Raw genomic sequence first — 25,839 nt, 5'->3', positions numbered from 1 at the left:
CCCCGCCAACACCCGCGGGCGCCGCGCCCCGCGCCGCCGGGCACCGCCCCCGCCGCGCCCCCCCGAGCCCCCGCGGCGGCGGAGGGGCGGCAGCGGCCGCGGTTCGGGGCAGGGAACGGGAGCGGCGCCGCCGCCGCCTCCCCGCCGCCCGCACATGGTGCGGTCCCGGCCGCCCGGCTCCCGCCGCCTCGGCCGCGCCGCCCGCTGCGCCAACTGCGTACGCCGGCTGCGTACGCCAAGTGCGCCAGCGCGGGGAGCGGCGCGGGGTTGCCTACGCCAAGTGCGTAGCGCGCGGGGCGCGCGCGGGGCTGCGTGCGGCGAGGGGACAGGACAGGGAACGGGGGACAGGGACAGGGGGACAGGGACAGGGAATAGCGGGACAGGACAGGGAACGGGGACACAGGGAAAGGGGGACAGCGGGGGGACAGGGACAGGGGGACAGAGATAGGGGGACAGGGACAGGGGGGACAGGGACAGGGAACGGGGGGACAGGGACAGGGGGGACAGGGAACAGGGGGACAGGGAACGGGGGGACAGGGACAGGGGGGACAGGGAACAGGGGGACAGGGAAAGGGGGACAGGGAACGGGGGACAGGGACAGGGAAAGGGGGACAGGGAAAGGGGGACAGGGAACGGGGACACAGGGAAAGGGGGACAGGGACAGGGAACGGGGGGACAGGGAACGGGGGACAGGGACAGGGAATAGCGGGACAGGGAACGGGGGGACAGGGAAAGGGGGACAGGGAACGGGGGGACAGGACAGGGAAAGGGGGGCAGGGAATGGGGGACAGGGACAGGGGGACAGGGAAAGGGGGGACAGGGACAGGGGGACAGGGAATGGGGGGACAGGGAACGGGGGGACAGGGACAGGGGGAACAGGGACAGGGAACAGCGGGACAGGACAGGGAAAGGGGGGCAGGGAATGGGGGACAGGGACAGGGGGACAGGGAAAGGGGGACAGGGAAAGGGGGACAGGGAACGGGGGGACAGGAGAGGGAACGGGGGACAGGACAGGGAAAGCGGGGACAGTGAACGGGGACACAGGGCAGGGAGCGGGGGACAGGGAACGGGGACACAGGGAACGCGGGGACAGTACAGGGAACGGGGGGACAGGGAACGGGGGGAGAGGGACAGGGAATGGGAGGACAGGGCAGGGAATAGCGAGACAGGACAGGGAACGGAGAGAGAGGGACAGGGAACGAGGGGACAGGGACAGGGAACGGGGGACAGGACAGAGAAAGAAGGAACGGGACAGGGAGCCGGGGGAACAGGGAACGGGGACACAGGGAACGGCCAGGCCACCCAGCGACACGGGCAGGTGACAGGGCTGCAGCATCTGCTGCCGGGATGGGCTGAGAGAATCGGGGCTGTCCAGCCTGGGTGACCTGACTGTGGCTCTCCGGTACCTCGAGGGGACTCAGCAAGGATGGGGCAGGGCTGTTTGCAAGGGTGACAGCACAAGGGGGATGCGTTCAGATGGAAAAAGGGCAGCTTTAGGTTAGATGTTAGGAAAATCGTCCCTGCGAGGACGGCGAAGCCCTGTGCCCAGAGAAGCCGTGGTTGCCCCGTGCCTAGAGATGCCCAAGGGCAGGCTGAAGGGGCTGGGGGCAGTGCAAGTGTCCCTGCCCGTGGCAGGAGGTGATTTTTGAGGTCACATCCACCCCAAACCGCTCTGGACCCCGCGCGGCCGCGGAGCGCGCGCGGTGCGGCGGGAGCGCTGCGCACGCTGCGCAAAGTGCGTACGCCAAGTGCGCAGCGCGGAGCGCAGCGCCCCGCCCCCGGCCCGCCCGGATGACGGTGCGGGTTCTGCCGGAGCCATGAGCTACGACCGCGCCATCACCGTCTTCTCCCCGGACGGGCACCTCTTCCAGGTGGAGTACGCGCAGGAGGCGGTCAAGAAGGGCTCCACGGCGGTGAGTCAGCGGCGGCGGGGCTGGCGGGGCGGCGGGGGCAGAGCGGGCCCGCGGCGGGGCCTGCACCGCGCTGCGCGCCCGGCCTGGCGGGCCCGGGAGGCCGCGGGGGCAGCGGGATCGCTCCGGGATCGCTCCGGGACATCCCCCGGGCTGCGGACCTGCCCCGGCCTGGCTGCCTGCGGGGCTGTGCAGCGATCCTGGCCTCTCTCGGTCTGTGCGGCTGCAGTTTGGGGTGTTCTGTGCTTGTGCACGAGGCGCATTCCCGGTGGGTTGGGAAACACGTCGGTAAAAGGAATTTGCTTTTACAAGTACATTGCTGGCTCCCAGCTTGCCGTTGTCCCAAGCTTTTGTTCAGTGGCAGTTTTATTTCATATAGGGGAGGAGAAAAAAAGTATTCATTTGCGAATAACATTTTATTAGTGATTAGTAATAAGTTCTAGCTATAGCAAGTTTTAATTTTAAAAAGTCATAACTGTATTAATAGTTGTATGTTTCAATTAACATTGCCAAAAAGGAAATGTACCATCTTTGGGATGGGAGTGAATGTAACAAGATTTAGTGCCAAAGAGATTCTTGATTTTTTTTTCCAGAAATTAAAAATACTGTAAAAGTGGAGACAGCATGCAGTATAACCACCCATCCTGTCTCTTGTTGAGTTTAATGCTTCTGGAAACATTTGGAACATGCTGACAGCAGGGCCATCCCATAAAAAAAATATTCCTATCCCCGTGTGAGAAACAGTGGGAATGAAGGGGAAGGGTCAAGGTTTTTTTCCTCAGTGATGTTGGAAAAGTTGTGTTCAAGGTATGAGTTAGGCCATGGAGGCAGCTGCTGACAGAGCATTTTGGCAACTGATCTTCAGTGCCTTGGGCTCTTGAGTTGAACAGTGCCACTGGACTGAGGTTCCGTGGCTGTGGGACACCGATGGAGTTTGTGAGAGGAGCTGGAGTCTGCCTCTTGGGAGCCACAGGGGTTTAGGTTGGTATAAACTGATGATGAAACTGCACCCTGAAATGCATTGCAATTTTTGTTACATCAGTCCTGCCTCTGAGTTGAGTGGGAAATAAAATCCTGACTTCAAGCTGAGGTAATGGTTGCAGTGTGGGAGTTTGTGCTTGGTTACTGCTCATTTGAGTAAAATCTGCAGCTGTGAGGATTTTTGGACCCAGGTTAACTTTATTACTTCTTTTCATGCATGGAAGGTTGGAGTAAGAGGGAAGGATATTGTTGTCCTTGGTGTGGAGAAGAAGTCAGTGGCAAAGCTCCAGGATGAGAGAACTGTGCGGAAGATCTGTGCTCTGGATGACAATGTCTGCATGGCTTTTGCAGGTACATGGTCCCTTCAGGGTTTTGGCACTTGCTGGGGCACCTTTGAGTGTGTTTATGGAATCTGAAAATATAAAATACAGGGTGTAACTGGCTGAGAATGCCACTCACAGTATTTCCACTGTAGCTTATTCTTTTTTTTTTTTTTTTTATATGGAGAAATAGAGTGTCAGTGTCCATGATATTTTTAAGGGGAGGTCTGATTTACCTGACTAAAACCTCAGGGGTTAGGTTCAGTGTGCAGGAATGAGAGGCTCAGTTCTTTCTCCTGCCTTGCTCCCTTAGCCAGGGTCTGGAATATGTGCAGGGGTGTTCACAAACTTGAAGAAAAATTCTCTAGTAAAAACAAGGCTCTAAATGAGAAATGGCAGCATTAGCTAAAAAGTAAAATAGGAATTGAATTTCTTTAAAGTCGTTTTTTTAAAGGGTCACACACTTTTGTCAGCTAACATGATGCTGCTGTAGCCTCATTAACTAGATGAGATTTGCTGGGCAGATGAAACAGGACTGCATGAGGAGTAATGTGTGTGAGAATAGGCATTGCAGATTTGCTGGGATATGGAATGCTGTCAGCAATATTCCCATTACCTGGTTTAGAATTGTGTGTGTCACCTAACTCACAAACTTGGAAGCTGTAAATTAAATCCTTGAGTTATTTTTGTGGATTAGCCACTCTCTGCTGCCTTACAAATGCTCTTACTCAGCAAACCTGGAGTTTGAGCTCTGCTTTGATTTTCCCTTCTGTTGACACTGAACCAGATTGGTGTTCTGAGGTTTTTTTCATGACTCTGAGGCCACTGTGTTGTTTCAGGGCTGACAGCTGATGCCAGGATAGTCATAAACAGAGCTCGGGTGGAGTGCCAGAGCCACAGGCTCACCGTGGAGGATCCTGTCACCGTGGAGTACATCACACGCTACATTGCCAGCCTGAAACAGGTACTTGGGGCTGCACAGAGCTGCTGGAGATGGGTCCTGACCTGGCACACATGTTACAGGTGCTGTTGTGTTAGCCTGTGCTGTGCATCATGTACAGCTTGGGTGTGTAACAGGTGTGTACCCTGTGGGACTGGAGTGTCACACGTGCAGCATGAAACAGGTGTGTAGCATGGGGTGTCTGACACCTCTTCAAGCTGTGGAAATGTCTGTCCTCTAGTCTCACTCCACTTACCTGGCAAAAAACACATTGTGGGTGTTCATTGGAAATGAGGACGTAGCAATGGAAAAGAACAATTGAGTGCTGTTTGAGTTTTTTTGCCCCCAAGATAAAGCTACACTACAGTGCTTGTAAGGAGTGCACAGTTCCATGTGTTATGCTATCTCACTCCCAGAACAGTGGGCCTGGGTTGCTGGCATTTCTTCATGGCTCCTGGTAGTTTTTTCTCCTGCAAAGCCATTGCAGGGATGGGTAAGAGGGGAGCAAATTGGTGCAGCATTGAATGTCTTCTGTGTTTGATAGTCATGAATTCAGAATGAATTGCAGCATCAAAACATGGCCAGCTGTGTTCTGTGAGAAAATTACCCATTTGCTGCTGTATTAAACTGATTTTCAGCCACTGGCAAGAATTAGAGAAAATCTAATTTACTTATGCACAGATGTGTTGGAACAGTGGTGATGATGATAATGTGATTCTTGTAATAATCACTGGTCTGTCAGAGCAAGGCACCACTTCCCAAAGTTTCACTTTGTTCCTTTATCCAGTCTCACATTTGTCTCTCTGGCACATTCACCATTTCTCTCGTGCTGTCACAAACACACCTGGCCCAGCTCCTGCTGCTGTGGTGTGTGGGTGTCAGCCCTCCTGCTCCTGGGGTGTGACATGGCAGTGACTTTGCTAGCAGTGTGCCAGGAGGGCTGTGACATGGCTCCAGTGTCACCTGCTCACAACCACGGAGCTGCCATGATTTCCTGTGGAATCAGTGCAAATCATTGGTGAAAACTGTTCAGGTGTCCTCGTGGGGCTGGGGCTTGCAGACATGGCTGTGGCTGCCTCAGCTCCACTGAGCAGGAGGGGAGGTGCCTCTGGAAGCTGTGACCAGGTGTAGGAACAGGGGTTGGACAGGAACCACCTCTCACTTGCCTGCCTTGGGGGCTCTGTGAGATACAGAGTCCTGACTAATAGAGAGAGCCAGCTAAAAGCATTTCTGGGGGTTCTTCTGGTTGTAAGTGCTCCAGAGCCTGCTGTGCAGCCTGGAGATTTTCCAGAGCTGGCAGTTCTGTGAGTGTGTGCTTTGTGCTCAGAGGTACACGCAGAGCAACGGCCGCAGACCCTTCGGGATCTCCGCCCTCATCGTGGGCTTTGACTTTGATGGGACCCCACGGCTGTACCAGACTGACCCCTCTGGCACCTACCATGCTTGGAAGGTGAGTGGATTCAGCCCCTGGTAGAATGGAATATTTGGGAGTTAATGTTTCCTTTAGAGTGCGATTGGGGTAGAGGAGATCTCGCTGGCCAGATGGTGCTGTCTCACAGCTGCAGAAATCCTTAGTGCTCAGATGTACTGAGAGTGGCCAGCTGCAGTTCAGCTTTCCTTGGGAAGTCTTACCCTGCTTTCATAAAAACCCCAAAACCAACCCACCAGTGCCAGATAACTGTCTGTGTGTGTGACAGATTATGCACTTGTACAACTTTGTATTTCTTTCTTACTCTGCAAATGAAATCTTCTCTACACTCCCATTCATTTTCTTTTTCCCTTTAATGTTTCCAGGCTAATGCCATTGGCAGAGGAGCCAAATCTGTGCGTGAGTTCCTGGAGAAAAACTACACTGATGAGGCCATTGAAACAGATGATCTGACTATTAAACTTGTCATCAAGGCTCTTCTGGAGGTGAGGCTATTTCACATCTCCTCTGTGGCTCTTCACTGTGTCCAGATTCACTTCTTAGATGTGAATATGGGAAAATATTTGTGGATGTCCCAAGAAAGTGCTGCAAAGGAGGTGTGAGAGCTGTTTACTGTGGGTTGTGGGTGTTGGAATGAATTCAAGGTTCAGAATATTTGGGGTAATAATTCCCATAATTTATACAACCAGCAGCTCTGGGGAGGAAAATAGAGTTCATTTCTGGGCATTTACACAAATGCAACAAAGATGTGCTAAAGCACGTGCTGAATATTTTATTTTTTAATTGAAGTTTAAGATACAGAAAATAGCACAAGTCAGGTGGTGGGGCTGAGGTATTTCTCCATCTGCCCAGGGCACTGGCACCAGTGTAAAGATCTTTTGGAGAGTTAGTGCTGCTGGGTGAGAGCTTAAGAGCTAAGGAGTGAAATGCACCTCCATCCATATCTGTTCTCCTTCCAAGGAGAGCTGAGGGGGGGTGTTGGAGTGAATTCCTGGCCAGGCTCCTAAAGCTTCCCTCTGCCTCTCCCAGGTGGTGCAGTCTGGTGGGAAGAACATCGAGCTGGCGGTCATGAGACGGGAGCAGCCGCTGAAGGTGAGGCTGGTGTTTGCTTCTCTCCCCTTGAGCCTGTCTCTGATACTGTCCTTGTTGATCTGCCTTCACTGCCAGCCCTTAATCTCACATTGTGCACTGACAAATACTCCAGTTTATTCTTAGTGGCCAAGGAATGTTGTTGTGTCTGTAGCAGGTACTTGGTTCCAGATAAACAGCAGTTAATGTTCTTCCCATGGCAGAACTGGAATCATCTTCATGACTATCTCAAGCTTTAGTGGTATCCTGAGGGTCACCCATGTTTCTGTTTTAGATCCTAAACCCTGAAGAAATTGAGAAGTATGTGGCTGAAATTGAAAAGGAAAAGGAAGAAAATGAAAAGAAAAAACAGAAGAAAACATCATGATGAATGAAATGCACCTGCTTAGCTGCTTCTTTTTAATTCAAGTGATGGGTTATTCTGTATAGACATGTAGGCATTCCAGTTACTCATACTGTGCTCTCTTGAGACCTACAATAAACCTACTGATTTTTTTTTAAAGCTGTTATTTAAAAAAAAAATCTGTCTGTTCCTTGGATTTGAATTACTCAGGATGATCTGGTTGGCTACAGAACAGCAGCAATAACCCATTAAAGGACAGAGACTTTGCTTGCATTTTTTTCCCTGGACACTTCACTTTGTTTAATGGTTCTTTCCTGCACTGTCTGAGTTCTCAGCATGTCCCTTTTTTTGCTTAAGCAGTTGTCTTGGGGTAACTAGTAGGGAGTTGGGGTTTTTATTCCCAAAGGCTGGGTCTGCCTAGCAGCAGTCTGTGACAGCAGGTTTGTGTTTTACTGCCAAAGGACAGGACAGAGCTGGGGGTTGTGGTTTGGGGGTCAGCATGAGAACATGCTGCTGCAGACACAGGCTCAGGACAGAGGTACAGTACCTGGTCCTTCCAAGTCTGGTTCAGAATAAAACACTGCTGCTGATTCCCAGGGGGCATTTGTGCACCAGGAGCTAAACAATAACTACAGCAAGTGTTATATACAGAGTTGAAGCTCTTCTCCAGTTTCTCCTTCACATGATTCCTCTCTACCTCCTACCCCAGGGCAGGAATGCTTCAGGCAGCAGAGCTCACAGCAGTGACTCTCACACACCCAGAGCTGTTTACATGGAAATGCTGCCCAGCAAAGTGGGGGCAGAGGAGCCCATGGGAGTCAAGGACAGGGGAGCAGCAGTGCTGCTGCTGCTCAGGGACACGTTAGACCACGTGAGCCAAAGTGTGGTCCTGGAACAGCAGGTTGTTTAATTTATCAGCCCGTGGAAGGCAAAAAAGCTGCAGTTAGTTCCCTGCTCAAGTCCCTACAACTGTCCCTCCACACTGGGAATTTTCCATGGGGAAGCTGTCAGGGCAGCAGCTGAGCCCACAGTGCTCCTGGGGAAGAGGGGAGCTCACAGGTACCAAGCCCTGGGGCTCAGCCACAGCCACTAAGCCCCTCTGCTCCCAGACAGCAGGAGCCAGGCCAGCACTGGGCACAGGCTGGGGCACAAACTCAGCTGTGTCAAGGCTGCACTTATGCCTGGGATTTGGAGCTTTGCTGTGGAAACAAGGGAAGTGATCCCAAAGGCACAGTTACATGTGAGCAATGGTGATTACACAGGAGCAGGGAGGATTTCTCATCCCATCCTCTGCCATGGCAGTGCAATTCCATCTCTCCACACTTGGAGACACAGTGGCTGCTTTGCCAGAGAAATTAGAGGCAGAGCAGCTCTGAATGAACCATTGCAGCACACCCCAGCTCAGAGGTGGGAGCCAGGTCCTGCAGCACAGCACTGGCTCCTGACAGGCCCTGGGGAGCCCCACCAGCCCAGGGACTCCCTCTGCCAGGCTGGAGTAACATAACCCCCATTAGGCTGAGTCCCAGCACAGGAACCAGGGCAGCAGTGCAACGTGCAGTGCCTGGATTTGGGCATTTCAGCCCTTTTCCAATACAGTGTGTGACACTGCCAGGTTTGCCAGAGCTCTGCAGCCAGGTTTTCTCCAGCTGGGATGGGAGCCCTGCAAGGCACCAGAGGAGTTGTAGGGAGTGATGTTATGGAGCTATGTACAGAACAGAGGTGGAGGGAAACATTAAACATTTACATGTTTATTATAATTACAATTTACATTACTCCAAAGAGCAGCCCCACTGCTATGTTCTAATTCTCAGCAATAAAGTCCTACAAAAATAAATCCAAGCTTTTACAGTAACCTAGGTCAATGCATAACTAAAAAAACTTGAGCTATGTAAGGGGTTCAGTCATCAAGGTGCTTTTTCAACAAAATCCCCTACCAACCAAAAAAGGGACACATGCCTATAGCAATTTAACCCACTTATTTCATGCAAACAAAGGTAACCCCTCCCTCCCAGCCCTCTCCCCACATACAGATTTTTAAAAACAAAAGAAAAACAACTAAACTATTTACAGTATGGGGGTATAGAGGAAAGAAATTAAACATGCCCATCTGTTAAGCTTCATTATATGGTCTCCCATCCCTAGTTGAATGAAAACATTCCAAAGAGTTCCACCACAGTCTACAGAGTACAGAGAACTGTTTGCATTTGGTGCTGCCTCCAGCGAGGTACAAACCCAGGCAAACAAGTGAGAGCTTCAGGTCTCCTTCCCAGACAGTCAGTACTGCCAAAAACTCTGCACGAGTGGGGACAGTCAGTGCTCCCATCCCACGTGGTGTCCCCACACTCCAGCCAGGAGCTCCAAGCCCCAGGCACCCCCAGCACCCTTCAGTTCGAGGCAGAGCCACAGTCCTGTGGTACCTGCAGCCCAGCACCAGCCCACAAACAGCTGTACAAGTCAGAAACACTACTACATGATCAACACTCCAGTATTCCCAAGTGACAATATACACAACTCCTCAGCACCAGGAATCCATTTCTCCAGATACCAAGTGCTACTTCACACCTGCTGCTGAGATCCGTGAGACCAGCAGCACCAAAGGATCCATTTGGTTACTCAGAACAAACAAATTAGAGCTGGTTTATTTCAAGTGAGCTTTGGTTCCGTGTTAAAACAGCATGATTTCTCTTCTCCAGGGTTCAGAAAAGGAGTCTGACTTTGAGCTTAGACTATAGCAGCCTTGAGAGACCCAGAAAGAAGAACCATGTAAGTTAGTCTGCACTTGAAAAACACAAAAAGAAAAGACACCCTGAAGAAGGTACCCCTGAACACATTCCCTCTTCCAAAAAATATTCCAGCAGACAGTGGCTGGTCCAAAGTAAGTCCAAAATAGAAGCAGTAGTACATGAAATTCTGCCGCTTGAGCTGAGACAGTAAACAATATGAACCATTTTCCCACGTTAGTGCAGCAGTTGGTTGTTTTCTTTCTATGTACAGTTTCATCCTCTCAGAGATGTTTGAACCTGTTCAGAAAAAAAAGACAGAATTATATTTGACATTATGGAGTTCTTCTCCCAAGAAGAAAAATAGCAAAGCTCACACCCCTGTATCAGCTGAAATGCTTAGTTAGAAAGCAAAAGCTGCTTGCTTGAGCTGAGCTTTTTCTTAAACAGGTGAGACCAAGAAACCAACAGAACAATCAGCATGTTAAACCAGTCTTATTTCCTTCTACCCTTTAGAAATATCAATCAAATCCAATAAGGAACAATTCTTGATATATCCATGGGGCTGGAGGGTTAAACAGGCTGCACAGACAGTTCAGGGAAGGAGTAAGAGACAAACCTGGCCCAGAGAGAGTATTGACTCTTGTTAGAGCACTTACCTCTGAAGTTACACTCTGCCAGTACCAGCTCTGTGAGTGGTTTGGTTTCTCCTTGCTGCTCCACTCCCCCTTCCACCTCGAAATCCACCTCGAAAGCTGCGGCCACGAAGGAAGCGTCCAGACACCCCGAAGGTCTCGGTATTGAGCTTCCTTTCCTCAGCCCACGTGGTGCGCCTGGAACTGAACAAGGCTGAGCTCAGGCTCAATCAACACAAACATTAAAGAGCCACCAGCTCCCTTGGAGAGGAAGCCTCAAACCCTGATTTTGTCGAGCTGCAGTGCACATGCTCTAACCCAACCTCTCTGCAGCCCCAGAGCCCAGGGAATCCCTCACACTGATACTGAAGGGATGTCTCCATTTCTCCAGGCACTTGGTGACATCAGTGGTGGCAGTGAAAGCTGAAGCATTGCCAACACTTAACCCACTGCATTTCCACAGCCAGAGCTGACCTCTCTGCCCCACCTCCAAGCTTAGCTCACTCCTGTCTGCCAGCTGCACCTTCAGTACAGCATGACCCTGATGCCTCCTCTCCCACAAGGCAGATAAGGAATTTGTTTAAAATCAAAGGGTTCAAAGTCACTACTAGGAAACAGAAATGGAAACTCCTCTATCATAGTTTAGGCAAGTGTATCATATCAGCTGAAATGCTTTTTCTTTGACCCCACTGCATGAAGCTTCATTCACATCACTTGTGAGCCACCAAATGCATACCAATATTCCCTGTCTAAAGCCTATTCTAAAATTTTTAAATAATTAAACCACATCACATAGATTAAGTCTGAATTTTTATGCCTAAAATTCCATTTAAAAACCAAGCTTTTAAAAACACTCACCTAGATTTCAGTTCTGAAGAAATGTTGTCAAAGAAAGACTTGGATTTATCATAATAGCAGTTGGGCCCCAGCAGGTCCTCCTCTGCATTACCATCATTGTTTTGGGTTGCCACTCCAGGGTCCCCTTTTTCTTCCCCCGTCTCCGCTTTGTCATCTGAAGATAATGAAATGTATTACACTTCCTTGAGGCACACACTGCAGAGCCATCTGTTCTCTTGCTCCCTCAAACAAGATTTGAGATGTAATCATGCAGTTTCTCAGAACCAGTTTGTCTATGCAGTGTTTACTACTAGCTCAGCAATTCATATTTAATGAAGGCACAAACCTTTAAAGTTTAGCTTCTTCTTGAATTCTTTATCAAGTTCTTCTCTGTTGAATTGTGCATTTGCACTTTCAAAGTCAAAGTCACCTTCAAACTTTATTGTATTTTCCTTCACAGTAGTTGGTCTGTTTTGTCCTCTAGAACGGTTTCTGGTTCTCCTGTTTCCTGAAAGCAGGAGAGTTTAAACACTTGGTAACGCACAGGGAGGTTACATGACTTGCTCAAGACCAGAGGAAACCAGGGATAGAACTCAGGAGTTTCTGGCTTCCAGTCCTGTGGTTAGGCCACACCTCTTTGAAAGCAACTTCTGATTTTGGCTGTAGAAGACACATTACAGCAACACTTTAACTTTCTGAGCAGCATTCCTGGATGTCCGTCTTACCACTAAGACTGAGTGCACCCAACTTTCCTTCCAGTGTGCAGAGGGGAAGTCAGAACAAGTATTACAGCAAGAAAAGCTGAGGAAGGTGGGGAAAATTATCTTTCCTGTCTACCCTTCACCTGCAAACACAGCACTGTAATTAGGGTAAAACCTGTAGTGATGGCAAAGAGGAGGTCTCAGAAAATCCAGCGAAAGACTCATCTACCCCCAAAAAGAGCTTGTACTCTGTCTAGTTTCTGGTTTCCAACTAGGATGTTACTCATTCCTTTTTGGAAAAGCTATAACCCATTCTACACATTAGTTAATTTGAAAACCTGAGCCTGGAGTGTAGTTTTCCCGTTTCTCTTTTCTCATTTTACTTGGGCAGAAACCTCTTTGAATTCCACTTTCTTCTGACCCATGCTTGTACTGCCACTTTGAAATAAGAATTCTGCTCTATGGAGCTGAGTGTTCCACATTTCCTCTCTCTTATAAAAGCTCTGGGAAGTCTCAAACAGGCTGCCTCTCCTGGTAAAAATACTTGAGGTTTCAGAGAAATCCAGTTGCTGCTGCCAAGTCACAGCATTGATTTTTGACATACCTTCAACTTCCTAGAAAAGGTGCTAGAACTCTGTCCCTGGAATGTTCTGAACTTCTGTGACTCCAGAAGCTGTTTTGTTAGGGAAACATCTCTGGATGCCCAAAAGCTTTCTCTCAATCTTCTGTCAGTTAATCCTCCACTGAAGTTAACACCACTTGCCTTCACAGGCTGTTGCGAACGTTTAGCGTCAGCTTAACCTACCCGATCTTCTCCTTTGAGGTCTTCTGTTTTCATCATTCACCTGTCCTTGGGTTTGCACAGGTGCTGCCTGCACTGTATCTACTGAACAAGAAGGATAAACTTTAAAGGAGCACGAGAACAATGGCAGCAGCTCAGCATTGGAAGGAGGCTCCAGCCCGGTGCGTGGGGCTGAAGCGGTGCGTACATACCGCTCGCTTTGCTGCTGGCCTGCGGGACCTGCCGGGCGCTGCGCGGGATCCCCGGAGCCACCTTCACTGGGGGCAGCTTTTGGGAATTCATGCTGTCAACTGGGCCAGTCTGGACAGCCTGCTCTACCATGGGGCTTTTGCGGACTGGGTGAACAGAAGGAAAGCCAGCACCTGGAAAAAATCCCAAAGATTGAGTGGCTCTTGGAAAATGTGCCAACGCCATTCAAACCCTGCCCACTTCTAGGGAGAAACCGTTTGGTCAAGAATGACTCAAAGCCTTGAGCGTGCATCATTACAGGCTAAGTTTAAGTGGCACCAGGTAAGGCACCACTGCCATACAAGTCATGGCTCTCACATCCAGAGCCTCAGTTTCAGGAAATATACCCATTTATTTCTTAAATCACATTAGACAAACATTAAACAACCAAGCCAAGTCAGTCTCTCAGACAGTTTATACCAAAATCTAATTTCTAAAGTTATGCAGGATTTTACTTTACACAATAACTTTAAATCTGAAACAAAAATTCACCATTCTGAAACTGTTCAAGAAAGTTTCCCCACTTTGTCAAAAAGGCTTTGCAGCAAAAGCTTAAGCACCTCAGCTACATCCCCTTTTGTAAGCCACTTTTAGAAGTCCTTCAACTTCATTGCTTATTGTTAGAGCTTTCAGACAAAGAAAACCTGAAACCAGACCAGGATCTCAAAGTTACCCTTTTAAATTCCTTCTTGGTCAAGGCCAAAGTGTTACCAAGACTTCTGTTGCTCTTCCATCCAGGCTTATTTATTCACACTACAAAACATGTAAATACTTTTCATGGTTTGGTATACCTTACACCAATTATATTAAAAAGTGACAGTCTTCAGTACTCAGAAGAAACACTGCATTCTAGGTTTAATTAGAAGGTTTGGAGTACTACAGGTTCATGTAGTTATGCATAAGAACTGCTTGGAAGCAAACTTTAACTGAATATATTAAGAGAGCAAGAAAAGTGAAAAGCTGAAGAGTTCACACAAACCAAGCCACTGACACTTCTGGGTCACCCAAGTCCACATGAGATATACCCAGTAGGTTACATCATGCAGGTTCCCAGTTAATGTACACCTGGAAAACTTGCAAGGAAGACAGACATATCCTAAGGATTATTGATTAGGACAAAGCTGATGTGCAAGTTTAACACAAGAAAGTTTCAAAGTTTAGCCAGAGTACTGAGAAACTATGTACAGATGGATGGCCAAAAGCAGAGGGTAAGTAAAAAGCTTCATGCCAACACAAGCATACATGCTTAAGCTAAAACCAGATGAAACTAATTATCATGTTTAAATGCAGGCTGCAGCTGGTCACCCTGCTCTGAGGATGGTTAGTCTGGTATCTCAACTCAACCTTTAAAGGTTTTATACACAGAAGCAAGCACCCAGAACTGTGCTATCTCTGCTACTCAGGAATTGCTGTTAGTCATGCTTTACTAACTGAGAGTCTGGACAAGGTACAATGCCCCATCATGCATGAAATCTACCCTGATGTTTCCTCAATTACAGAAAATACTCCCAAATTTTTGATCAGCCTATGTCTCCAACCACAAGGCCACCCACAATTTAAGCAGTGTGCTTTTTCCAGGAAAGGCTGACCAGTTCCTCACCCAAACCCTATGGTGACACATGTTCCTGGACAGGATGCAGTACATTAGCACCTCTAAACTTCATCCTTCTCCTGATACTTACACAAGAGGATCCACTGTCCTGGACTTTTCCTTTCTCCTGTCTCTCTAATTGATACTTCTAGGACAGGAGGAATCATACTTCATGTAATGAAAGCCAAAAACAGCTGAGAACAAACTAGTTCTACTGGCATTACCCATATGAGCACTATCATTCTACGAGGGGTTAACAAGAACAGTGTTTGCAAGTGCCATGCAGTTCTTCCAAATATTTGGAGTCCTCAAACTGCTGTTACCCTTGGAAGAGAGCTGATGGGGCTCTGAAGACATGTCAGGCTCTGAAACAGGTTGTGGAGACGGAGAAGAACTAGGGCTGGAAGCAGCTGCTGATGCTGGAGGGCTTACCAATTTCTCTAAAGAGATAGAGGGAAGAAGAGAGAGCAGAGATACATGGATAAGATACAAGGTAGTGAAACATCTGAAGGACTTGGAAAGAGATACAAGGTTCTCTAGAACAGCATTAGAGCAGCTTATTTACAGTTCTCTCTGGAAATACAAGTACTTTTTACATGTGATGTGAGGTGTGTTAGGTCAGAAATGAATTGGCCTCAACTGCAAGGTATTCCCATTAATTTCAGAAAGAAACTTCAGCTCTTTAGTTTGTTTCTTTCATGTGCACATGCAAGTGAAACACAGGCCTCCTTGTAGTAAAATCGTTGCACAAAGTTGTGAGCTGCTTATTCACTGCTCCTTGTAGCCTGACACTTGGCAAGGAGTTTGGTATTAGTTACTGTTATTTGCTCTCACAGCAGCTGCATACAAGGCCACACCTTTATTCTAGCAAGTAAAATTTGTACTTACCTAAACCTAAGGAAGCTGCATACTGCTGGCTAAGCAAAGAGCTGGCAGCAAGCTGGCTGTAAGGTGGCATACCTCTAAACGGGCTGTAAGGCACATGTGGCTGAAAGGATGATGTAGAGGCAGAGCCCAGTGAAGACTGTAACAAGACAAAGTACATTTCCATTTACAGTGTCCAGAAGTTAACTTGTTTTGGCAGTGATACTTCATGTACAGCATTACTAAAGCTTAAGTTAATTCTGAGAAGGGTTAGTTTACCTCTTTATGATTTTCCTGCATTCTCAGCTAGCTCTGGCTTTTGTTGACTGAAGTCTTTAATGCTGCTGCTACTTTAATTAAAACAAAATTCAGGATGCTTTAAATAATCTGAAGATTCCTGGAGACACTGACTTGCCTTCCTTTCTGTAAGTTTTTACCAAAATGCAGTCCTTCAACACCAATGCTTTATCTCAGCTTTTTATCAACACTTCAAGCTAACTTACTTGGACAATGGCAGGATCTTGTGGCAGAGTATGCTGAGCTTTTGGAGGTTCACAGACAGTGATGTCTTTGATGTCACTTCCTCGAAAAATAATGTACTCGTAGATTTCTTCTCTGGGAGGGGCCGGTCTGTCCGTGGGCCGGTCCTCGGTCCCGAAGGATCGCACTGGAGCATGGAAACGGTGACATTAGGGCACTGCTGCCACTGCAGCACCAGGCAAGTTCAGATTTATGCAATTATAAGCTACTCCTTCAACACTTGCCATTTGTAACAGCAACAACAACGGCTACTTCCAGAATCCTCAATCTCCTCCTCACACACATCTGTTCCCTCAAATGCCAACTTTTTCAGCAGCCTGTATAAACAGTTTTGTTTACATCAAGCTGTGAAGGTAAAGACCATAGACCAGCTGGAGTGAAGAATTCTACTCCAAACCCAAGGATTTCCCCATAATGCTGTATGCTCCTTCCCTCCCCAGCAGCTGTCCCATACAGGCATTCAGCCTCAGACAACTGCATCAGACCACAGGAGAGGCCCCTGAAGCAGCAGGGGGAAATCTTAGAAGGCTTCAGAGCTCAGATCAAACCTTTGGTTTCATACATTTATTATGCAGACAGAGGTAGTTTTATCAATGATAAAAACTTGCTATTAAAATTCCCTCTCTACTCCAATGTCACTGTTTCTATGATTAATGTGACTACAAAGCAAGCCATCAGTGATAAACCCAAGATCTCAGTGCTTAGGGGGGCTTTACTGAGTGCCAGCTACCAGAATACTTGAACAGAGACTAATCAACAATATCACACAGAGTGGGGAAAAAAAAAAAACAACAAACCCAAACCATCCCTTCAACTGACCTGTGGCAGCTACTATGTACAAGTATAAATTAATTGGAGCCATTAGGGAAGAAGAGGTCAGACTGGATTATTGGCACAGGAGAACAGATAGCACAGTTACATCAGATACTGACAGGTAAAAGCTTGACATTTCAGCCACAAGTTACAGAACCTCCCAAGTTCACTGGTGTGGCTGCTGAGAGGCACTCCCAGTTCAGATGAGTACCAGCACATACTGGCTTGATGCACATTTTCTGCCAGTGGAAGAACTCTGTATCAGAGTTCCCTGAATTGCTTCTAACAGGTTATCTTGGATGAACTGAAACACCTCCATCAGTGCCACTCTTCTTGTCACACAGATGATGGGGGCATCACACCCTCCAGGAAAAACAAAAGCACCAGAAGTGGATGCACAATTCTGAGCATCCCTAGCACACCATGCTGCTTCTAACTTATGAGGAGTGCTGGCAATTGTAGCCAGGGATGCTCAAGAGTCCTGTTGCAGGGTGAAGAGCTGTATGCAGGTGGTTCACCTCACACCAGGCAGCACTGAATGCTGCAAATGGTCTTCACCCCTGCTAAACACAGGTGAGCTCCCAAGGAGCAGGTGGATGCCAGAATCCCACTGCTCAGCACCTCAGCTTGCACCTAACAGGAAGGGGATCCTCCCTGGTACAAGGACAAGCTGGCAGTCACTGCCCTTCAGTGGCCATCTTCCATGAGTTCCTAGGGTAAATAACCTCTCCAAGTTATTTTAGATCTCCAGCTGCTGTTTGATCATATTACAGCTGTAACCCAGTCAACCAGAAGCAGATTATAAACTGAAAGCAATGCTTGTAACCTTTTGGACATAACTGCACCACTGATCTCTCTGTTCAAAATAAGATTATTACAGCCCATGGCAAGATGTTCTAAAGGTATCCAGGGGCTCCTGCAGGATCCCACAGCTTACTTGAAAAGAACCATGATGAGCCCATCAACTTCCACATGGACAAATACATGACCTGCAAAGCCCAAAGCTGCCCAGGCAGCCTCTCAGTTGGTTGGCCCCAAGCTTCTAACAAAGAAGGTTAGCTGAGTCCTTGTTGTAAACAAAACAGGGCTGTAGGAGTTGAGCTTGCCTGTCCCTGCACCTGAGGCTTTTAACTGTTTCTGGCACAGCACAAAGTGCAGCTTAAAGTTCCTGTGGAGGTGGGAAGGGCTGTCTCCCATGAAGTTCCTGACTATTGCTTGCAGATGAACAGGAAATCAATCTCACAACACTGCAGCTCCTGGTTTACAACACAGTTCCTACTTGTGTAGGGCTGTTGAGCTTAAGGGACAGGAAGCACAGCAAGAGTGACTGGAAAGCAGAGCTTATGTGAATATTTCTTGTTCAAAAACTCCAATTCCTTCAGACTTCTGCTCAAGGGGGAGTAAGTTCCTGGCCTTCACTGCTGACAGGACAGCAGTGGGCTTAAACTGCTTTTGTCTTCAATTTAAGTTTAGCCTCTAACAAAAGAGAGAACTTTCTCATAGTGACTAATTAAGCCCACAGAATCTCCAGCATTTAAGATTATATGCATGTATTGAAGTTTAACAAATACAAATCAATTTAAGTCAGCCTGGCTTCAAGTGAGAGGCTAAACCAAACTTCTTCCTGAGGTCCCTTTTAACTTAATTTTTTCTTTATGAATGATAGAACTAAAGAGATATGCATTGCATATGGAAGTATTTAAAGAGTAGCATCTAGAGTTTAACAACAATTTACCTGCAGTCTGGAGAACTTCAACAGCACATCGGTAATTCATGGTCCTTCTAATGCCTCAGAGACCAAGTGTTTTAAACCACTGACACCACACACAGGGTTAATACTGCTGTGACTAACTTCAACATTGTTGCTACACTTGCAATTCTGACACTAATTTTGCCTTGCTATAAAGTCTCTAAAAGAAAAAAAAAACCCTCTGAGCTACAATGAAAAGCTGAGTTTGTGATGTAAAGTTTATAGAGCAGCTCTTCAGGTGGGGAATAACGTATTCACCACCTATTGCAACAATTACTTAGGCATTCCAGTTCATCAAAACTGAACATTGAGAAACCAATAAATAAAAACTGCCAGAAATCTTACTCAGAGCATGTCCTTACATCATAAAGCACTTTAATCACACATGCCTTTCAAACACATCACTTCAGCTCAGAGGTAGCAAGTGCTATGTGTAAGGCAGAACTATGTAAGGAACCATCTCTACTTGCTGCTGGGTCAAGGTGAAGACCCTCCAAACCCTCCTGGACCTGCAGGAAAGGAACTGCATCCTTCCAGCAACCTCTCAAGTACTTTATGCAAAGCACTAACACCAACAGCTCCATTTGTGCTTTTAAATAAATGGTTACATTCCTATAGAAAAAGTGAATTTGAGAAAATTCACATTTTAAGCTTCAGAAAACACTCTAATGGGTGTCAAATAACGTCCACCATCACATAAACATCCTAATACTGGGAAAACACAGGCTGCCTTGAGGGTAGTTGTGAATCTGGCAAGTCAGTGCCTCCTGCCAGCAAACAACCTTTCAAAACAAAAGTGTTTGTTTTGTGGACAACCCCGATGGCTGGCTGAAGGCAATGAAGAACGTGTGAACCTCCCAGAAGAAGGTAGGACAAAACTTAGGGAGAGAAAACGCCGATGCACATTAGCTGAAGTAGCCAAGCTGGACTTGAAAAGCAGCACAGTTCATGTTTGAGGGACTAAACAAGACAGGACAGGTTTTATTGAGATGAAATGCAGGAATTCCCAGCACAGGTGACAACTGAACCCAAATGACACTGTTTCAAAGATAACGATCAGTATTTCTACAGGGAAACAAAACGCAAAGCCTCGCTGAGGAGCCAGCAAGGTCGGCGAGGCAGCCCCACGTGCAGGAGCCCCGCAGCGCTCTGTGCAGCGGCTCCCACCCTGCTCACCTGAGCAGAGCCCGGCTATCGATCACGGGAGGAACAAAGACACAACAGCAACTGTTTTCCTCAGCGGCGGCCTGGGGCCCTGCTCGAGCCGAGCACCGACACACAGCTGGGCACAGCCGAGCGAGGGACACCGAGCCACGCACAGCGCTGCCGAGCGTTACCACCCGCGGCTGACAATGGCCAGGCGAGCCGGCGCTGCCAGCAGCGCTTCTCCCCGGGAACTCCCCGGGAGAGCCGAGGGCTGCTCAGCATCCCGGGCCCTGCCCGCCCCTCCGGCGCGGCCCCTGCCAGTGCTGACTCACGGAGAGCAGCAGCGCTCCGGACCCGGGGCTCCAGCCCCGCCGCAGCCCCGCGGGGCGGGCGGGCCCCGGGCGCGCTCATTGTTCGCGGCACCGCGGCCCCCGCCGCGTCCCCTCAGCCGGCGCCGGCCTAGGCCCGCCCGCGCCCCCCACAGGGCCCCGCCTCACCCTTGGCCAGCGCCACGGTGGAGTTCTCGGTGTCGATGGTGTAGAGGATGCCCTCATAGCGGATCTGCGCCTTAGAGATCAGGCTGATCTTGCTGCCGATGTAGGGGGTCCCCGAGCTCATGGCGGCGGCGGAGCCGGGGGAGGGGAGGGGGGTCCCAGAGCCGCGCGGAGCCGCCGCGCCGCCCACGCGCACTGCGGAGCCGGGACCCCGCCGCGCGCGCCTTATATAGGGCGGAGGGAGACGGGCCGGGGGGAGACGGTGGGGGCGTGATGCGGTGACCGCGCATGCGCCGCGCGCTATTGACCAGACGGGAGAGACGGGGTCAGACGGGGAGGGGCGGAGGGGGAACACCCGGGGCCCGCGTCACGTGACCAGCGCGGGCGAGGGTGCCACGTGCGCCGCGGGGCGGGGCGGAGCCAGGCGGGGCGGGCCGGGAGCGCGCGCGCTCGGCTTCCCGCGCTGCCGCGGCTGAGGGGAGCGCGCGGGGCGGCCCTGAGGGCGGCTGTGACACCGAGCCTGTGCCGCGCTCCGTGTGTGCCATCGCCCCTCATGCTGTCACAGAGCTGCTGTCACGCAGCGCGGGGAGAAGGCGATCATCGCCTTCCCGTCACGGAACAGCCATGGCTGCCTCTGCCCAAGCCCCTTCTCCCTGCGGTGCCGTGGTTGGTGCTGGCAGAGCCGCGGCTGGCCCTGCCCTGTGCGGGTGGCCCCGCGCCTTTGTTCCGCTGGCCCGGCTTGGGTCAGCCCGGCGCGGTCACCCCGTGCCAGGCCGCAGCTGAGGGCGGCAGGCTCCGGGCGGCGTCTCCCGGGAGCTCCCCGGCCATCTGCGGGTCAGTGAGACACCACCGGCGGCATCTGGCGGGCACGGCCGCGGGAGGTGAAGTCCCTGGCCAGCGAGAGGCTGCCGGGATCAGGCAGGGCAGTTGTACTGCGGGCAGCGGGTCAGAGTGCGCCGATCTCGCTAATTTGTGTGACTCGAAGGCGGTTCCAAGGCGGCAGTCGGGGACAATACACGGGAGCCATTGTCTGTGCAGGGAGGTTCGCTCAGCTGGGCTCCGTGCCTTCCTTCCACGGGCGGTACAACAGCGACACGGGAGAGCAGCGCAGGTTCATCCCTGCCCTTGCACACCGAGCTGTTCTCCCGGTGACCCGAACTGTCTGCCCTGTGACCTTACCTGTTTTATGGTGCTACTCTTCATGCTGTTCATACAGCCCCAATAGAAGATCTCCCCTGCCTGAACAGGGCAGATGCTTCCTTTCCACTCCTACAGGCACATGTGTCCCTGTTAAATAGTTCTTGCATAAAGTTCCTAAAAAAATAAATAAAAAAGAAGTAAAAAAAAAATATATACATATTAATTGGAAAAGCAGTCATTTTGAATAAGAAATTAAACCCTTACCTTTTTAGATTTTTAGCTCAGCCTTAAGTATACCTTACAGAAGGAAAGCAGAGATTCCTTTTTTACTGCAGTAAACAGTGCCCTTTAGTGGGCAAATTGCTGGTTAGAAACTTCCCTGATGAAAAAAACTCTGCTTCCTCTGTATGAGGAGTGTGTGGTTTAGGAGTGTGGGAAAGATTAAATGGAGAAATAACAGGGAAAGAAACAATAGGAAAAAACAGAAAAAAATGTGTCTCAGTGCCTCGGTTCGGGGCAGCCACCAAAAATTATTTATAATGAAAGAATTATGTCAATAGTGTAGCCAAAGGTAGAGAAACAGAACACCCTCTTTTGGTTTACATCTTCTAACTCCACAGTATATTTAAATTGATGTTTCTTATTTCCATTCTTAAAATATTCTTTAGAAATAGTAGACAGGGCTCCAGGTTTTGCAGTTCAATTCATTTTTTTCTTTATGCAAATCAAAATGTCACTAGTTCATGAGCACCTGTAAGTTCCAGTACTTTGTTACTCATTCAACACAAGGTATTATTATGATTTTTTTTTTATTCCATTACTTTTTACCTTTTTTATTTTTAATACCAGGAAAGACAATGACATGTACCAATGTACAGCGATGTGGATCCTGCAGGAAGGCTAATTAAAGCAGTGTGGAAAAAGAAAACTACACCAAGATGGCATGACCTACACACTGGTAAGGAGAGATATGCAAACATACAGAATTTTAGTTATAATCACCATGGCCATAAATCAGCCTGCTTCTGGAAGATACTCTTATTGTAATGAATTTCCTCAATATCTTGTGTTTGACAACAGTCAGAGATAACAAGCGATCAGCAAGAAGAAATATGACACCTGACATTTTAAGTGGCCTGTTAGTATTATTTATTCTGCTAAAAAATACAGTTCCTCATCCACTAAGTGTTGAAAGGGAGAAGCAAAGAGCATCTTTCACTGTAAATTCATGACAAGTGTGCTATCCCGGGCATCCCTCACATGAAGAGGGAACATTTGGCTTTGTATGAAGATGCTGACTGCAGTTCATCATGGCTGTAGGAAGAAATCTGGCAGAGAGGCACTTTGTGATCACAGCAGACACAGGATTCACACAACAGCCATTTGGACTCCAGGTACCTGTGGTCTTTGGAGAGTGGAGGTGGGGTACAGTCACACCATGTAACTGCATAGCTAATTTATTTACAGCAAAACCTGTGTTGCCAGAACTCAAGAGACTCCTGTGGCAGCTGGAAGGCAACTAGAGACATTTGAGAGAGTAACCACGCATGTATGCATCACATTTCATAGCAGGTAAGAGAGAAAGCTGTGACTTACTGCAGTGATGAGAATTTGTGGGGTGTGTGATGGCCACATCATCCATGGAAACGCGAGCTGGGCTGGCTCAGGTGAGTTCTGGCAGAGTTAAGGACAGACCAGCAGTTGGCAGGACACCTGTGACAAACTGCAGCTGCTGGAGGAAGGGAGCCAGGCAATGGCTGCTGAAGCATCACCTCTTGCACCTGGGGACAATGGGATGTGTTTGCAGCTGGTGGCAAAAAGAAATAGGAAAGAAAAGAAACAAGCATGGAAAATGGGGGAACTGAAAATGGAACAGAGGTCTGAATTTGGGTGTGGTAAATGAAACAAATGATACAAAGGAAGAGAGAAATGCTTGAGCCCTAGAGGAAGAGATGTTAGAGCAGTAGTTTCAAAATAAGATTGTGGTAGCTGCAGGGAAGGAGGGGAAGGTCACAGGACACAGTTCTGTGGAAGTGTGGGAAATGGGCAGTAGAAAAGAGACCAGGAATGAAGGAGGGACTGGAACAGGATGGACAAACAGAAAAGATTCAGGAAAGATGGGAAGGAAAAAAAGTGATCCATCCTTGTGAGGATTTGTATTCTACACAAAGAAAAGCTGATGAAGTAGAATTAAGAACAAAAACATGTAAATTCAACTTAAGGAAACTAAAATGATGGAAAGAGTGAGGGAATAAGGATAACTAAAATTGGAAATAATAATAATAAGTAGAAAAATGGAAGAATTGGTAACCTGTATTTAGATAATGTGGGCTTTGTAAAATCATTTTCTCAATTTCTTACAGTCTAAGAGATACAACGATGTATGAAGGAAATAGAGTTTCATTACGTTAGTTTGTCTTGCATTTCAGGAAAAGGGGTCTCCTGAAAAAAAGATCCATCAAAACAATAAGTGTTGTTTTCTTTTTTATTTCAGAAATAAATACAGAGACTGTAATACCTGTCATGCTTTTCTGTTCTCTCTCCTCTTTCTCTCTTTCTCCTTTTCTCAGTTTTGAGTCTGTGCCTCAGGGATTTTAATTTTGACATCTTTCATTCCACCCCCATATATCAAATTTAACTTCTGGTTTTAAATGAAATATTTTATAAAATGTCATAGTTTTAGGCTTATGGGGGTTTGGCTCTCTTAATTAGTACCTCGACTGTGTATTCAGTGGCACTGGCATAAATCTGCATTTTTCCATTGCATTTCTCAGCAATCCAAGGGCATTGCACAGTCAAGACAAAATATATTTTACCAGTGAAGAGGAGATGGCAGACAGATTAAACTTCTTATCCAGACCCACAGAGTTTGTGAGCATGGAAATGAAACCACACTTTGGGCACTGTTTATTTGAATGCTCCAACTGTATGAAATACAAACACCAGAAATGCTCAGGTGAGTTTGGCTGAAAACAAATGTATTTTGTGCAGACACTGTTTATAATGTATAGTGTTAGTGTCTGAGATAATGAATTACCTATAAAGATTTAAAAAGTAGTACAGAATTAACAGGCTCTTAATTTGCACTTCAACCAGCTTTATTGTAAATACACTCACATTAGAATGAAATATTTTTATTTTTTAGTTCCATGAATGCTGTCAATGCCACTTTTCATACTCTAGTCAGTTATTCTTTTTACCCTGAAAAATTGACCACTTTCTAAAGGTAATGCAGTTCCTTGCTATAATGCAAAATGATAATTTCTTTTTGTACTTGTGAAAATCCAACAATAAAATTACAAAAACATGCTGGAGAAGTTTTCTGTTTGTGTAGCACTTCCATGTGGAGGATTCAGATTACCAGTCTGACTTCTAAACTCTTAATTTTTAAAGATATATCAATATATAACTTAAATGGGTGGGATATGCCAACAGTGCTGGTTTGACCTGCCTTGTCTTTGCTGTTTATTTACTTAAATTTGTGTTTGATTGCCTGAATCTATCAAGGTTAGGAGTAACTTTTGATGCAACAGAGAAAGGAGGGAACATAAATTTACTTCTTTTTAAAGAACTAAATCTTAGACACGTGTAACATCTTTTATATATTTCAGAATGAACACAAACTGCTATTCCAGATTCTCTATACACACACCACTCCACCAGTGTCCACTTTATAGAAATGAGACTAAAACCCACACTCAGCACTGGACATAAGACTGAGAACTCAGCCCAAAATTCTTTGTCACTGAAGTTTTGGGGAATGGAGCAGTTAAGGAAGTGCAAGTACCTTTTATACCAAGGCTTTTGGATCATGAATGGCAAGGTGAAGTTATCCTGGCTAAGTAGGTGGTGATTTAGTCACAGATGTGGAAGCTGGATATAATTTTAAGAGATCCTTTCATGAAGACAGTTAAATGGATAGTGTACATGATACAAAAAGGTTGACAAAGTGGAATTTTTTAGTTTGGTGGCAAAAGTTGAAGGATAAAAGACTTTTAAGTCAGGTATTCTAAAAAAGGCTTTCATGCATCTATCTCCCATTGAAAAGAGTAAGAGGATTCAAACCTAAGTTTAGAAATAATTAGGACATAAAGAGATCTTGGAGAGTGGGGAGCACTGAACAGTGCCTAAGATACTGAGTTCCATTAGGAGAAACTCCTCACTGTATTTTTTTGCTGCACAGGCTGCTTTTCTTTGGAATATGTTGCACTGAAGTGAATGGCAAACCTCTGTGTATCCTCACAGACACACTGATGTGAGGGTATGTGATAAAATTGGGATTTCATAAAATTCTTCCAGGCATGAAGCAAAAGGTGGATTGAAGACACACTGCAATGAAAGGAAAAAAAGGAAGTTATAAATGGAGAAAGGAAGAAAAAAAAGGCTTATAGGGATGAAGTGCTGCAGAGGATTAGTCTGCAGGGGAAGATTTCACAGAGGTTCACATTTATGCATTAATTGGGAGAATAAGAATCTGTGTCTTGAGCTTCATGGCCAACTTTCTGAGAGGTTCAAGAGCTGCAGTGATAACCAGTGATCTAAATCCACTTCTGGGCTGAAGAGAGC

The 25,839-nt window shown here is 47.6% G+C and overlaps 2 protein-coding genes and 1 long non-coding RNA gene across 6 annotated transcripts; 2 read left to right on the top strand and 1 right to left on the bottom strand.

Moving 5' to 3' along the window:
- The first annotated feature begins 1,758 nt into the window (after window positions 1-1,758).
- Window positions 1,759-7,285, top strand: PSMA7 (proteasome 20S subunit alpha 7). Its single transcript, XM_033074728.2, has 7 exons — window positions 1,759-1,913; window positions 3,116-3,242; window positions 4,051-4,175; window positions 5,479-5,601; window positions 5,946-6,065; window positions 6,610-6,672; window positions 6,944-7,285. The coding sequence occupies exons 1-7, from the start codon at window positions 1,818-1,820 to the stop codon at window positions 7,034-7,036; spliced, it is 747 nt and encodes a 248-aa protein (XP_032930619.1). The 5' UTR covers window positions 1,759-1,817; the 3' UTR covers window positions 7,037-7,285.
- A 1,459-nt stretch (window positions 7,286-8,744) lies between these two features.
- Window positions 8,745-20,331, bottom strand: LSM14B (LSM family member 14B). Of its 4 annotated transcripts, none has more exons than XM_033074727.2 (10): window positions 20,137-20,331; window positions 15,894-16,057; window positions 15,415-15,550; window positions 14,850-14,966; window positions 12,899-13,069; window positions 12,711-12,788; window positions 11,551-11,712; window positions 11,226-11,379; window positions 10,392-10,565; window positions 8,745-10,032 (listed from the first exon to the last, which is right to left on the bottom strand). In XM_033074727.2, exons 1-9 carry the CDS (start codon window positions 20,255-20,257, stop codon window positions 10,400-10,402), a joined length of 1,269 nt encoding a protein of 422 aa, XP_032930618.1. In that variant the 5' UTR covers window positions 20,258-20,331; the 3' UTR covers window positions 8,745-10,032; window positions 10,392-10,399. The 4 variants fall into 4 exon arrangements, with proteins under 4 accessions (XP_032930618.1, XP_032930615.1, XP_032930617.1 ...); XM_033074724.2 differs by having other exon boundaries at window positions 10,392-10,571; window positions 12,711-12,791; window positions 20,137-20,330; XM_033074726.2 differs by having other exon boundaries at window positions 12,711-12,791; window positions 20,137-20,330.
- Window positions 20,332-22,148: 1,817 nt separating this feature from the next.
- On the top strand, window positions 22,149-24,214 carry LOC117004399. The gene is made up of 4 exons (XR_004419621.1): window positions 22,149-22,231; window positions 22,594-22,667; window positions 22,741-22,845; window positions 24,048-24,214. It is a non-coding gene; the product is annotated as an uncharacterized LOC117004399 (long non-coding RNA).
- The last annotated feature ends 1,625 nt before the right edge of the window (window positions 24,215-25,839 follow it).

This window comes from Catharus ustulatus, chromosome 17 (genome assembly GCF_009819885.2).
Source record: "Catharus ustulatus isolate bCatUst1 chromosome 17, bCatUst1.pri.v2, whole genome shotgun sequence".
NCBI classification, from domain to species: domain Eukaryota; kingdom Metazoa; phylum Chordata; class Aves; order Passeriformes; family Turdidae; genus Catharus; species Catharus ustulatus.
Note: the sequence above shows the minus strand (reverse complement) of the source record. Positions and strands in the feature narration are given on the sequence as shown.

Coding starts and splice junctions, on each gene's coding strand:
- PSMA7 (XM_033074728.2), top strand. CDS start 1,818: ATGAGCTACGACCGCGCCATCACCGTCTTCTCCCCGGACGGGCACCTC. Junction 1,914..3,115: donor TCAAGAAGGGCTCCACGGCG/GTGAGTCAGCGG, acceptor CATGCATGGAAG/GTTGGAGTAAGAGGGAAGGA. Junction 4,176..5,478: donor ACATTGCCAGCCTGAAACAG/GTACTTGGGGCT, acceptor CTTTGTGCTCAG/AGGTACACGCAGAGCAACGG.
- LSM14B (XM_033074724.2), bottom strand. CDS start 20,257: ATGAGCTCGGGGACCCCCTACATCGGCAGCAAGATCAGCCTGATCTCT. Junction 13,070..14,849: donor CCATCAGCTCTCTTCCAAGG/GTAACAGCAGTT, acceptor GATTTTTTCCAG/GTGCTGGCTTTCCTTCTGTT. Junction 11,380..11,550: donor GAAGAAGCTAAACTTTAAAG/GTTTGTGCCTTC, acceptor CATTATCTTCAG/ATGACAAAGCGGAGACGGGG.